The sequence below is a fragment of the Podarcis melisellensis genome (genome assembly GCF_964234715.1).
Source record: "Podarcis melisellensis genome assembly, chromosome: 15".
NCBI classification, from domain to species: Eukaryota; Metazoa; Chordata; class Lepidosauria; order Squamata; family Lacertidae; genus Podarcis; species Podarcis melisellensis.
In genome coordinates this window covers 8964714-8979166 of record NC_138532.1, presented here as the reverse complement: position 1 = coordinate 8979166, position 14453 = coordinate 8964714, and the positions used below count along the sequence as shown (strand labels likewise).

The 14453-nt window shown below is 47.5% G+C and overlaps 1 protein-coding gene and 1 long non-coding RNA gene across 2 annotated transcripts in view; both read right to left on the bottom strand.

Annotated features, from left to right (window-relative positions):
- Positions 1 to 2679, bottom strand: part of KCNU1 (potassium calcium-activated channel subfamily U member 1) — a 90323-nt gene extending 87644 nt beyond the window's left edge. Inside the window, exons 1-2 of the mRNA XM_081890864.1 lie at positions 2453 to 2679; positions 1306 to 1401 (exon numbers count right to left, since the gene is read on the bottom strand). Of these exons, the coding sequence (XP_081746990.1) occupies positions 1306 to 1401; positions 2453 to 2635 (279 nt within the window). The 5' untranslated portion in view covers positions 2636 to 2679. The remainder of the gene's footprint in view (positions 1 to 1305; positions 1402 to 2452) is intronic.
- The window catches only part of LOC309358302, a 281197-nt gene extending 268922 nt beyond the window's left edge, over positions 1 to 12275 (bottom strand). Inside the window, exon 1 of the long non-coding RNA XR_014163431.1 lies at positions 12159 to 12275. This is a non-coding gene — a long non-coding RNA (uncharacterized lncRNA). The remainder of the gene's footprint in view (positions 1 to 12158) is intronic.
- Between the last annotated feature and the right edge of the window lie 2178 nt (positions 12276 to 14453).

Sequence of the window (14453 nt, the reverse complement as noted above, 5' to 3'; positions counted from 1 at the left end):
TTTTGCTTGGCTTGGAAATAAGCGGAGCTATTTCTTAGGGTTTGGTGGGAAAGTAAAGGTAAAGGGACCCCTGACCATTAGGTCCAGTCACAGATGACTCTGGGGTTGCGACACTCATCTCGCTTTATTGGCTGAGGGAGCCGGAGTACAGCTTCTGGGTCATGTGGCCAGCATGACTAAGCCACTTCTGGAGAACCAGAGCAGCGCACGGAAACACCGTTTACCTTCCCGCCAGAGTGGTACCTATTTATCTACGTTACTTGCATTTTGATGTGCTTTCAAACTGCTAGGTTGGCAGGAAAAGGACCAAGCAACGGGAGCTCACCCCGTCATGGGGATTCAAACCGCCGACTTTCTGATCAGCAAGTCCTAGGCTCAGTGGTTTAACCCACAGTGCCACCCGCATCCCTGGTGGGAAAGTAGTCCAGCTTATATCTGAGCCAATCCCCATTGTAAGCCACAATGAACCTCACATATCACTAACTGAAATAACAAACTGAACCTGCAACATAAAGTTACAGTTTGGAGTGCCATACCCAGGGTTGACGTTTTTGAGCTATTTTTATGGAAAATCGGCAAAAACAACACAGCTGACATGGGTTGCCATATGTCTGGATTTTCCCAGACATTTTGACGAATTCCGCCCAGACACTGCTTCCGACTGCAGTATTCTGGATAGGGTTTTTTCTCCCAACGTTCTTCTTTTTTTTGTACTTTGGAAAACCTTGAGATATTATTGAATCTGCCAGTACCTTCAGATTTTGCATGAGTGGTGTTGTTTTGTGGTGCCTGAACACAAGAAATGTCTATGGGGGTGGTTATCATCTTGCAGCCCTGCCTCCTCTCCTACTGCAGTATCATATATGATTATTTGTAGTACTTCTTCATGTCCCTCCTCCTTAAGAGGTCCGGAGGGTGACAACATGAGAACAGGCCTTCTCTGCAGTGGCTCCCCATCTGTGGAATGCTCTTCAGAGGAAAGCTCACCTGGTGCCTTCATTATACACCTTTAGGCACCAGGCAAAAACATTCCTTTTTAACCAGGCCTTTGGTTGATTTGATTGACCTCCTATGCCGTTTTAAAATATGTTTTTTTTTTTGTGGGGGGGGGAGCTACTGGGTTGTTGTTCCTATTTTTATTATGTCGTTTGTGGTTTTATAGCTTGATTTTATTATGTGAACCGCCTTGAGACCCCCATGTATAGGGTGGTATATAAATAATAATAATAATAATAATAATAATAATAATAATAATAATAATTTTATTTCCCTCCCCAGTGTGTACATATTAATTAAACAACTCACCAGTATACGTCCCACAACAGTCTGAGCAGAGATCATCCTGACCACCCAAACCTGAAAGTATCTCTTCCATAGATTTAACCTAGGCATCCTTCGAGCCTGTTAAGGGGAAAAGAAAGGAGCTGAGTCCTTGAAAAGGGCCACAATCCACATTGCTTTGCTACAGGCAAGCAGGGTGCTCTCATCTCTCAGATTATTGGTGTATCCCCCTGCTACTTCTCCACATCCCCACTTCTCCACACGAGTGAAATCTGCACACCTGTCTCTGTAAAAGCATGAGAACACTGAACAGGTGTTTAAACAGGGGCAGAATCTTTTGGAGAAACAGGGAGGGGAAAAAATGGCTTTAAAACCAAGCACACACCTGCTCATTTTGCTCCTGCTGGTGAGCAAGGCAAATCTCCTATTGGAGCACCAAGCCCAAATATTAAATAACAGACACCAGTGGCGTAGTGTGGGTTGTCAGCACCCGGGGCAAGGCAAGTAATTTGCACCCCCTAACCCATGGCTTTGCGCCCCCTAACCCGTGAATTTGCGCCCCCTAACCCTAACCCCCAGATGTTGCGCCCGGTGCGGCCGGCCCCCCCTGCACCCCCACGCTACTCCACTGACGGACACAAGTGTAAAAGGGGGTGAGAGAAGTGTGGTTTCTGGAAATATTGGAAACCCCTCAGTGTGTTGGTGTGTTAACAATAAAAACAAATAGAGAAAATTACGCAAATTCCACTAACACTCCCCAATTCTTTAAAAACATACAACAAACAACTGGATAGCAATCATGAGCAGCAGAACTAGATCATTCACAGCCAGTCCCAGCTTTCAGTTTCTTCAATTTGTTTACATTTTTCTTAGCCTTTTCGGTTACATTTCCCAAGGCCATGCTCATGAGCTGTTTACTGTTGCACATGTATGTTGTCGTATGTTGTCAGAGCATCACACAAGATAAATTGAAATGTATATTTGAGTACAATTGCACCAATATTTTATCCCTGATGTGTGGTTGGGGAGCGAGAAAGCACCCCCCCCACCCCGAAGAACCAAGATGCCTCCCCAAGGATGGTTCTTAGTAACCAGCTGTAACTAGTTCCATCTGCTGTATATTGTACAGGCATGCAAACCCTCCTTGCTCAGCATCCAATTGTGTATTTACCTTAAATCCAGCAAATTTAAACAAGGACTTCAATGTGTATTCAATTACTCTGAACATCAAGATGAGGAGGATGCCTCCCACAAAAATGGACAGACAGGCGGACATAAAGGCCAGCTGAACATATTCAGTGCAGTGGCTCCCAATTTCCTCATCCCAGCTTCCACCCACTTCATGATAATACATATCTCATTCCTGTCCTGTCTCTTCTGCTTTTTTCCTACTGTTCACTTGGGATGTTCTAAGAAATACCCTTCCTTTCTAGAATCTTTGTGATGTCACTGCCAACATATGATGTCATTGATAGAGCGAACTGTAGACATCAGCTATGTGTATGGAAAACCAGCTGAACAAGGAACAATGTGGATTACACAAAGAAAGTTGTCTCAGCTGCTGCTTCCTACTTAGCCCCGAAAGGGTGACTGGGTAAACCCACACTGTCCCAGGGTGGATGGATGAGACACCACAGCAATCAAGGTGCAGTGGTCTCACTTGGCTGGAATGAGCCTTTATGGGCCAGACCCATATCCTCTTTCTGATTGACCCACTAAGGTACAAACATCTCCTCTTCTCCACCTTCAGGGGGAAGTCTGTCAAGGCTTCCTCCTCCATTCGAGTGAGCCCAACTTATCTCCATGTGAGACTCAGGGAAGTGGCATGTTTTCCTCAAGAGGGACCCATAGTAACTTTGGTAAACAACACCAGTTGGCAAATGGAATATGGGAAGAATTAACCCCAGCACTCCTTTCACAATCCTACATCAACTCTCAGATCTGTTGGAAGTAAATAAAAAGAGTTAGCAGATCTCCTATGTCACCAGGGGCATAGCATGGGTTGCCTGTGCCCAGCATGGGGAAGTGTTGTGCCCCCTAGTGGACTGAGAAACTAGGGTGGAGGTCACACCGGGCAATCACATTGGTGTTGACAGTTGTGCTGCTCCTTCCTCCCTTGTCCCACTCCAACCCAGAGGCTCCTCGCAGCCAATGAATGATGCTGCCACCTGGACAATGAGGCAGGTGGAACCCCTCACAGGAGAGGTGAAGAAGCGAGCAGGGAAGTGTGACTTACGGGGTCCCTCAACCCTGCATTAAGTCTCTATTTGGGTATGTCTACACAGGTAAGGGATGCGGGTGGCACTGTGGGTTAAACCACAGAGCCTAGGACTTGCAGATCAGAAGGTCGGTGGTTCGAATCCCCGCAATGGGGTGAGCTCCCATTGCTCGGTCCCTGCTCCTGCCAACCTAGCAGTTCGAAAGCACATCAAAGTGCAAGTAGATAAATAGGTAGCACTCCTGGAGGAAGGTAAACAGCGTTTCCGTGCGCTGCTCTGGTTCGCCAGAAGTGGCTTTGTCATGCTGGCCACATGACCCGGAAGCTGTATGTTGGCTCCCTTGGCCAATAAAGCGAGATGAGTGCCACAACCCCAGAGTCGGTCATGACTGGACCTAATGGTCAGGGGTCCCTTTACCTTTGCCTTTACCTTTACACAGGTAGGACTTGGATGCACTCATTCAATGGATTCAGTCTCTGTAAGAGTGTAAGAGAGAGGCTCAGGGAACAGGTGGTGAGTGGGCTGCACAGATTGCAGAAGCTCCTTCTCAATGCTTCCTCCTTGCCACTCCCCCTGACCACCACCTGCCTCCCCCCTGCTCCCACAACTGGCTCCTTCACAAGAGCAGGGAAGCTACAGCAGCCTCCACAGCAGCAGCTGATTTTTCTCCTCCTTCCTCTGTGCTTCTTTCTCGCTGCTAGCTCCCTCCCCACCCACCACCCTGCCATGGCCCTCCTCTGGCCCAGGCAGCCCTTCCACCGTCCTCGACCCCCACTTGCAGTTGCCTTGAGACCCCTGCACTGCATTGGGCAAACTCACCAGCAGCAAAACAAAACACAGCTGCTCTTGCAAAGTGGCACATGGCTAGGGTGCAGGGCCAGCGTGAGGAGGCAACAGGCATTCCTCCCAAAACTGTGCCCCCCAAATGTACCTGGGCCCACCACCCCGGTAGCTCCTCCCACCATGCCACAACAAGCCCCCTGTGTGTCACAACAAGTTTGAGTCTCAGGCTAGGCCTTGGGCAGAGGGAACAGACAATGGAGGCATAAAGGATGATGCACTATATTCTACATATCGCTTGCTATAGCGGAACATCCCTCTTTCCTCCTTCCCCTGTTTCAAGCCTCACTTCTGCAGCTGCTGGGATCAGATGGAGCTAGTTATCTCAGCTGTTCACTCCCCATTGCAATATAATTTCATCAAAATCTCTAGGGTTCATAGAGAGGTTTTTTAAAAATCTTTTATGAAACCAATGGATGAATAATAACGCAATCAGATTTCTCTTCATGCAATCAGAACAGTTGAGTGGGGAAATGGTGATTTTTGTCTGAAAAGGGGACACATGCCCAGGAAAACCAAGTAGCAAAACAGTTCCCTAGCATGAGGGCTGATGGGCAAAGAATGCAATATTTTGTGGCCTTTAAATATAGCTATTACTGAATGCATCTCCTCCCCACTGTGAAAGCCAAAGGGGGCCAGTTCAAGTCAGTGTTACCGTGTGAATAAAGCAATGTGCCGACAGTAGCCGTTTTGTAACTTTGGCAATGTGACTCTTCTTCTTTATATTTCCACATGTGTGTCCTTTCCAGCTGACCCAGCACAATTATCATCAACTCTTCATTGTGGAATACCCTCATGCTCAAGCCAACATCTGCTGAAAAGCAAGTTTCTAGAATTAGATTGTATGCATGCAAATACAAGGGTGGTCTCCCCACCCCTAGAAGCAAAACGTGACTGGGATTCAACGTCACAACTTTATTAACTATCAAGGCACTGAAAGAAAATGAATCTAGGGAACTGTAGGAAGCCTAACATGATGAAGGTGCTTTGAGAACTCAGCCCTTCATCTGGGCAACTCAATCCTGGCTCAGGGTCCCAGATTTAGATGGTTAATGGATTAGTACCCCTCTATGTCTGCTTGGGACATGGGTGGCGCTGTGGGTAAAACCTCAGTGCCTAGGACTTGCTGATCGCAAGGTCAGCAGTTCGAATCCCCGCGGCAGGGTGAGCTCCCGTCATTCGGTCCCAGCTCCTGCCCACCTAGCAGTTCGAAAGCACATCAAAGTGCAAGTAGATAAATAGGTACCGCTTTATAGCGGGAAGGTAAACGGCGTTCCATGTGCGGCACTGGTGCTGGCTCGCCAGCTGCAGCTTCGTCACACTGGCCATGTGGCCCAGAAGTGTCTCCGGACAGCGCTGGCCCCCGGCCTCTTGAGGGAGCTGAGCGTGCAACCCTACAGTCGGTCACGACTGGCTGGTACAGGCAGGGGTACTTTTACCTTTACCTTTATGTCTGCTCACTTAAAATCAAGCTGAGGTGGGCATCCAAGAGTTGAATCCCTGCATTTCGAAGGAAGCCTGTGCTCAAGGTCTTTTTCTTCTGTTCCTGGTGAGGAGTCGGGGTAGATTGAATGAACATCCCTTCACTGAGATGTTGCCCTTGGGTGCTCATCAGGGGTGCTAAGCTAAACTCCTTCCCTGCTCATACTATGTGCCACAAGAGCTTAAGCTGGGCTACCCTCTGCCCACCTGCAGAGCACAAGGTCGGACAGACCCCTATGTGGATCCTTGATAAATAAATCACATCCTTCAGTAGAAAGGTGGACACCACCATCTCTATAAAGATGAGTCACTGAATGGTGGATCTGCTCATATGCAATGTATGCACACCTGTGTAACCTCCTGATTCTCCTAGGGTTCTAGTCTCTCTCTCTTCCAGTAGCACCAGTAGTTTGTTCTTGGGCCGTGGTCTAAACCACTGAGCCTTTTGGGCTTGCTGATCAGGAGGTCGGCGGTTCAAATTCCTGTGATGGGGCGAGCTCCCATTGCTCGGTCCCAGCTCCTGCCAACCCAGCAGTTTGAAAGCATGCCAGTGCAAGTAGATAAATAGGTATCGCTCTGGCGGGAAGGTAAATGGCGTTTCCGTGCTCTGCTCTGGTTGCACCAGAAGCAGCTTAGTCATGCTGGCCACATGACCTGGAAAAACTGTCTGCGGAGCGGACAAACGCTGGCTCCCTCGGCCTGTAAAGCGAGATGAATACCGCAACGCCAGAGTCGTTTACGACTGGACTTAACTGTCAGGGGTCCTTTACCTTTTTAAGTTTGTTCTTGGTATAAGCTTTTGTGTGCATGCACACGAAAGCTTATACCAAGAACAAACTTAGTTGGTCTCTAAGGTGCTACTGGACAATTGTTATTTTTTTTTAATATTTTGTCATCCTAAGGGACTGAAAGGTCTGGCTATTGATAACATGGACAGTAAACTGATTATTGTTGTTGTTTGATTTATATACCACCCTTTATCAGAAGATCCCAAAGAGGTGTACAATATTAAGAACATACTTTATGGAATACTAAAAAGCATAATACAGAGCATAATGATAAATAGCATACTAATAATAACAACAATGGCCTCCTTCACACGAATATAAGAGGCCATGGATTATTTAATAGCCAAAGGCCTGGTGCTTAAAAGACATATCATGGCACCAGTTGATCATCATCACAGCAGAACCTCACCACCGAATCCTAGAAGGCAGTATATCAGATGTTAAGCGACTGCAACAATTGGGAGGGGGCAAAGAATCATGGAATGTTAAACTCCTCATTACCTTAGACAAGGTGTAGGAAAATATTGCACAAATCTTTATCCTCCTTTTAGACAGCATAGAAGTGGCCAAATGTACCCAAATGATGAGACACAGAGCATGGCCTCAGAAAGCAATCTTCAGGTTGGGCAACTTCATGCAGATAATGGCGTTTCTTACAGAAAGAGGTGAGGCAGGGAGATATTGCCTAGGATGAAAGGAGGGATATCCCCCCACCTTGTTTACAGACAGATTCCACCTGCCTGCACTTTTTAAGTTTGGATTGTTGACTGTAGATCCTAATGTTACATTAATAAATATAACCTTAAACCAAATGTCCTGTCTCTCAAGTCACCTTGAGAGCGGGCAGGTAATAAGACGTTAATTCTGAAGAAAGAAAGAAAGAAAGAAAGAAAGAAAGGAAGGAAGGAAGGAAGGAAGGAAGGAAGGAAGGAAGGAAGGAAGGAAGGAAGGAAGGAAGGAAGGAAGGAAGGAAGGAAGGAAGGATTTTTTTTATTTCGGTCACAGACCAATTCCAGCCCACATACAATATCAAGGAAGTCATAAAACACGATAGGGATACATTTGAATTTGCAATTAGGTATAACAGGGACAATACAGATATAGCAACAGTTTAAAAATGCAGTCTTTGTTATATTTGCATAGTCTTTGTTTTTAGATAGCACTCATTACAGCAAGCGTAATCCTCCAAATCTTGCAGCTGTATCTCCCCCACGATCAGGCCACACTTCCTCCTATCTATTCATGCTGCAGTGGTCTGCTTATTCAACCACCGGTATCCATAGCTTTCCTGATAACTTGCATTTTAATGCCAATGCAAGCACATAAATGGGCACCATTCTTGGTTTATAGTCACAGCCATCATCTGCAGCTTGTTTTGGTGAAGGCAGGCTGATATATAGGGCTCACCATTGGATGGCAGCATTCTCCTGCCTTTAAAATGAAGTGCCACCAGCATTCACTTCTTAGTGCAAACAAGTCAGTCACAAATCACAAATTTGTACAGCAAAAACACAAACAGGAAGGGTGTAGAGGGAAATGTGCGGGATTTATTAGAGACAGTGCTACTCCTACTCTGATTTCAAGCTGCAAGGTTGTATTTACTGCAGAGTTGGTGATGTGTCGCAGTTGACTTTGCATTCACTTCAGTATATAAAAGACAATCAGTAGTTAGCAATCTTCCAGAAATGAATTGCTGCTTGTATAATCATTGATTTCAGTACATGCAAATGGAAATTGTCCATTAAGTAACTAGAGGACAGTTTTTTTTTTTAAAAAAAAAAAGTTAACTCACAGATGAACGGGATTTGGCAGCCACACATTTAAAGCACCCCACCTCTGCCCCAAGGAATCCTGGTAACTGTACTTTAACCCTCCCAGAGCTGCACCCTTAAAAAATATTTTATCCAGGATTCTGATAAGGGGGATGAGTGATTCAATTGCAGTTTAAATCTATGGTGTGTATGTAGCCTTTGTTTTGTTCCTATTAGACTCAAACTCTATCTCACAAATGTGATTGAAGGTAGGTTGTGATAAATACAGGACTAAGGCTGGAAAGGGCTTTTTCGTGTTTTCATTATTCTTAAGCTGCATCCAGGCAGCGTTTTATTCCATTTTCCTCGCATTCCCTTACCTGATATTTTCCATTTTTTATGTGAACTTCCACACAAGGGAAATGCCACTTCTGGAAACCTAGTGGAATCTACCTGTTAATTGTTTACAGAGGTGAGGGATCTATTTGCAACCCAGTTCACTTTGAGTTTTGTGTTGCCATTTCATGTGCTGAAATTTGGGGCAGTATCCTGGCATACAGTTCCCCCTCCTACCCCCACCCCCACCGCTTAAAGTTTAGTGTGACTTGGTGGTATATCAATGAAAAAGTCACAGATCCATAATGCAACAGTTACTGCAGTGTAAAGGGAACATTAGAAAATGGTGCTAGCATTATAACATGGAAAAATAAACCAATAAACCCCACATCCACTAGTGCCAACCATATGGGGGGGGTGCCCCAGACGTGATCTCTGAGCTCCCCAGGTGCCACTGTGGCTTGCACAACCTGACATCATGTCATGGTGTGGTGTGGCATCATAATGTCATGTTAGGTTGCGCACCACTGGGCATCCATAATCTGGGGCCCAAGTTGGAGCCCCTGCCCAGGCGAGGACAAATATTGTCCTCCAGACCTCCCTAGTCTTTGGGACTTTCCCCAGGCCTCTCCTTTCCCCTGCCATTATTCCCAGGCCTGTGGCAGAATGTGTGTTTGTGTATTTGTGTACCTGGTGGCTAAATGGGGGTGAAGCCAAGGAGGTTGCAGTGATGGAGACAAGGAGTTCTTCAGCTTCATAATGATAATGATTAATGTTGATAACACTGTAGAAATGGGACGTGGGTGGGGCTGTGGTCTAACCACAGAGCCTAGGGCTTGCCAATCAGAAGGTCGGCAGTTCGAATCCCCATGACAGGGTGAGCTCCCATTGCTCAGTCCCAGCTCCTGCCAACCTAGCAGTTCAAAAGCATGTCAAGTGCAAGTAGATAAATAGGTACTGCTCCAGTGGGAAGGTAAACAGCGTTTCCGTGCGCTGCTCTGGTTCGCCAGAAGAGGCTTAGTGATGCTGGCCACATGACCCGGAAGTTGTCTGTAGACAAATGCTGGCTCCTCAGCCTATAGAGCGAGATAAGTGCCACAACCCCAGAGTTGTCCGCAACAGGACCCAACGGTCAGGGGTCCCTTTACCTTTACTTTAACATTGCAGAAATAGTGTTACAAACATGTTGTGATGTGTTTGAATGGTATGGGTGTAACCCTAGGTTGCAAGCGCACCACAGTTTATTTTGTTCCCCCCCCCCCCATGTCTCCCTAATTGTTACTTTCTACATTATCTCTGAGCTTTCACACGTAAGAGCCACTTCTGAAAATCTAGCAGAATATGGTGGAAGTTTAGTGCTCATTTCCATGTTAATTGGTTCCAGAAATAATCCGTTTTCCAACCACATTAACCCACAAAATTGGAGAAGTAAAGTGACGAAATTTGGGGCAGTACGTCGGCACACAGTTCTTTCCTGCCATTTTCATGGGGGCAGAGAAGCATGCATGTGCGAAAAGGGTGGGGGAGTAGTGATGTTGTCCAATCCCGCTGTGGCGCAGTGCATCTACTGGTGTGAATGACGTTTACCATGACATGCTGGTATAATGGTCAAAAAGCCACAGGTCCACAAAGCAACAGGTACTGCAGTGTGAAAGGATTGTTAGAAAAGGGGACCAAAAGTTACCATCACAACCAGGAAAACCAACACAATATTTCCCATGTTTGAATGCACCCCTATTGAGACTTTCTTAAGTTCTGTTTGCGGAAGCAGGTGTGCGCACTCATTCTCACCCCTCCTCCCCCTTGTTGTCCCCTATTGCAGTGGTGTTCCATCCTTTGTTAGCATCTGGAGTGTCTGCATGCATGCATACAGAAGGCAAGACTGCAGTAGTCCTGTTCTGCCAGCCATGGCACAGCTCAGTGGAGGGAGAAGCCAGCCAGCCGAGTCTCAGAGGGTAGTTGCCTGAAGGCAGAGTCTGTATACAAGGTCCAGTCCAGTGCTAAGGTCAGGAGTATCGCGGTTCACGTAGTCAGACAATCCAGGGGTCAAGAAAGACAAGGGTCCTAGACAGGCCCAGACGGGGGGACGGGACCATATGGGCCACTTGGCCCAGGTCTCCGATTCCAAAGGGGGCCTCGGTCAGCATATTCACAATCGCAGGGGATGCACTGTCTTTATATGCAGATATGGTTCAAGCCTTGAAATAAAATTATTTGTCAGCATAACTTTTGTGACAATGATTTATATACATAGGCGCCGACTCCATGGGGCCTGAGGGGGCCCGAACCCCCTCAAAAATTCGTTTGGGGGGCTCCACCCCCCCAATAATTTAAGAAAATTATTTTTTATTTTCCTTGTTTGACGATAGTTACCTTTTAAAATACATTCAGTAATGAGTTAAAACAAAGCCACTCCCGATCTAGAGAGGGGGTGGGGTTGCGGGCTCTCGACCCATCAACAATCAGGCTGACGCCAGCCCCGCGAGAAGCAGCAATTCCCCCTAGCTCATTAATATTCACCGCCCATGGCGGCAGCCAATCGGCTGCCTGAAAGGGCGGGCCCTCACAGGTTCACTTAAGGTCGGGGCAGCCTGGGGCTTGCCCCTTTCGTTCCCCCAGCAGCAGCCGTTTGGAGGTCTTGGCCCCCCCCCCAATATTTTTTATAAGTCGGTATGGGCCCCCGCCCCCAATATTTTTTATAAGTCAGCGCCCCTGTTTATATACTTACTTATTTATAAGACTTCAGTTATCCCCAGGGGACACATTATCTACTTGGCCTGGGCCTCTGCCTGGCTTTGCAAGGCCCTTGTTCTAGACACTGTCAGAGGAAGGTGGGTGCAGGCGGTGCGGTGCGCACCAGGTGTCAGCCGTGAAGGCGGGTGACATCACCGCATCACACACACACCTACGCTTGCTGCACAGGCGGTGGGCCGCTAGGGACGGTGCTGCCACGGGCAGCTAGCGGTGCCCACCAACACTCGCTGCAAGGGCAGCACGTGTCTAGGGACACTCACCTCGCGGGCAGCAGGAGGGGCGACGCAGCACTCCCCCCACTTGCTGTGCAGGCAGCTAGGAACGCTCACCGTGAGGGCCGGTGTGGTGATCACACAGGGCCCCCGGACATTTGGCGGTCTATTGACCCTGTGCCACCACTGTGATTGCCTCTTCGCTGCCACCACCCCGCTTCTCACGGGGACACACAGAGTCCAGACAGTTGTTAACTTTAACAAATAATCAAGTTTATTTTTAAATGCAGGAACAAGCGTATGGTTTCAGTTTATTTTTCTCTTGTCAGTTTCTTAATCTTAGTTCCTAACAACTCCAAACTGATTATTCCAACTATCTATCTGACTCAACCTAACAATTCCTCTCTCTCTCTCACAATACAACTCAACCAACCCACTGCCTATTCCTCCCTCTTCCTTCTCCAGTTCCCAAACCTCAACACTCAACTCCCAAACCTCAACTGAATTTCAAAACCTCCCACTCTAACTTTTACTCCCCCTTGCATTCTCACTGGCCAATCACATCACACCCATTTTAACCCTTTCCTATGACCCATCCTAGGAGGCAAACGCCACAGCTGGCTAGCCCCATCCCCCCACCACTCCTGGTGCCAGGGCAGGTATCTCCGCCCCTGGTCCTAGATCACAAGAAGCAAGAAGCAGCAAGATCTGGTCAGGAATGACAAATGTTGTTTCGAGCATCTGACTGAGGCTGGAAATCTTGCTTAAGAAAGCTGGAGCCAGCTGGTTCTCATCAGGAGCAAGAAGGCTGATCAGCAGCAGGTGGAGTCACTTCACCCTCTGCTCCTTTAGGCTGCTGCTCAGCAGGTGAAGCTGACTCCTGTCCCATGACATAGACCAGGAGCTGGGTGTGGAGGGTGAACAAAACCCACCAGGTCAGCCCAACCCTTGCCGCCGCCAGGCAGGTGTGGGGCACAGGGGATCCATAGGGCCGCACTGTGCTGCCTGCCCACCCACACAGGGAGGAGACCAGCTGGCTGGCATGGTCCTTGGTAGACACATCCCCCCAACACTGGCTGGGTGGCCAGTCTGCGAGGGGGGCAGAGACACGATGGCCAGACCAGGCTTTGTGGCCCATAGACCCCAAGAGGAAGGTGGGGATCTCTGCATTGGGACACCTGGCTTGTGCCCCCTCAAAATAATGTGCTTGGGGCTATGGCCCCACTTGTCCTCCCCATGCTATGCCCCTGCTCAATTGTGGGCAGGAGTCTAGAGTCAAATGCACTGGCAACCTTCCCTTCAAATTATTTCTGCACTATGGTTAGGATGAAAGGCCCTGTGCCTCTACTACAGTTAGAATGCCTAGGTAGGGCTACAGGGAAGACAATAGATAAGTAGAAGTTCTCTCACTCAAACACACTCACAATTCCACAAAGATGTTCCACAAAGATGTTAAGCAGAGGCTTGACAACCATATGTCAGGAGTGCTCTGATGGTGTTTCCTGCTTGGCAGGGGGTTGGACTCGATGGCCCTTGTGGTCTCTTCCAACTCTATGATTCTATGATTCTATGTTCTTCAGTTTTTAGGCACAGTGTTTATTTTATAAATACTGAGAACTGGACCATAAAGAAGGCTGATCGCCAAATAATTGATGCTTTTGAATTATGGTGCTGGAGGAGACTCTTGAGAGTCCCATGGACTGCAAGAAGATCAAACACATCCATTCTTAAGGAAATTAGCCCTGAGTGCTCACTGGAAGGACAGATCGTGAAGCTGAGGCTCCAATACTTTGGCCACTTCATGAGAAGAGAAGACTCCCTGGAAAAGACCCCGATGTTGGGAAAGATGGAGGGCACAAGGACAAGGGGACGACAGAGGACGAGATGGTTGGACAGTGTTCTCGAAGCTACAAACATGAGTCTGACCAAATTGTGGGAGGCAGTGGAAGACAGAAGTGCTTGGCATGCTCTGGTCCATGGGGTCACGAAGCGTCGGACACGACTAAATGACTAAACAACAACAATAACAACAATTTATTTTAGCCATTCCCTGGATTCCTAGGGAAAGCAGTGTCAGCTGTTATATAACGTAGTATAATGTGGTGCCTTCCAGTTGTCATTGGACAACCATTCCCACCATCCCTGGCCATGGCCCATGCTGGTTTGGGCAGATGGGAGTGGTAGTCCAACAGGAGCTAGAGGATACCACATTGGCCACCCCAGTGTAGCCCAATGCTCTGTGTTATCTCCTCTGCTACTGAATTATTTCTGATCCAGTCTTTCAAAGGCTGGTCTTACTCTGCTATATAGAGATTTGAGGTAATCTTTGTGTAGGCATAAATGCTATTTGAGTATCCTAGTGTGGCATGCATGCTCTTCATCCTTCCTTGGCTGTATTTAACCTACATTTCTGCAGCTTACAGCGAAGCAGGGAATCTTTCTTTCCAGATACATGTTATAAGAAAATGAGAGACCCCAAGGCCCAAGTTTCTCCTGTATAGTAAGTTAAAGGCTCACAGCACAAACCCAGAGAAATGTATTTATTACTAGTTAAAAGTGAATTGGGTTTAACAGCAGGTGATGGAAAGGTAGCTCTATTATTTCAGTTACCATGCTTCACAATGCCACAGGCTGTCAGCAACAGTGGCAAGGGTTGCACCAGAAGATGGAAGGGCGAGGTGCGACTGGAGAGCTCCTTTTCCATCTGTTCCCAGATCTCTGATTCACCCATAGGCACTGACTCCTGGGGGCCAAGACAGTTTTGGGCACCCCAATTGTTTTCCAGGGGGT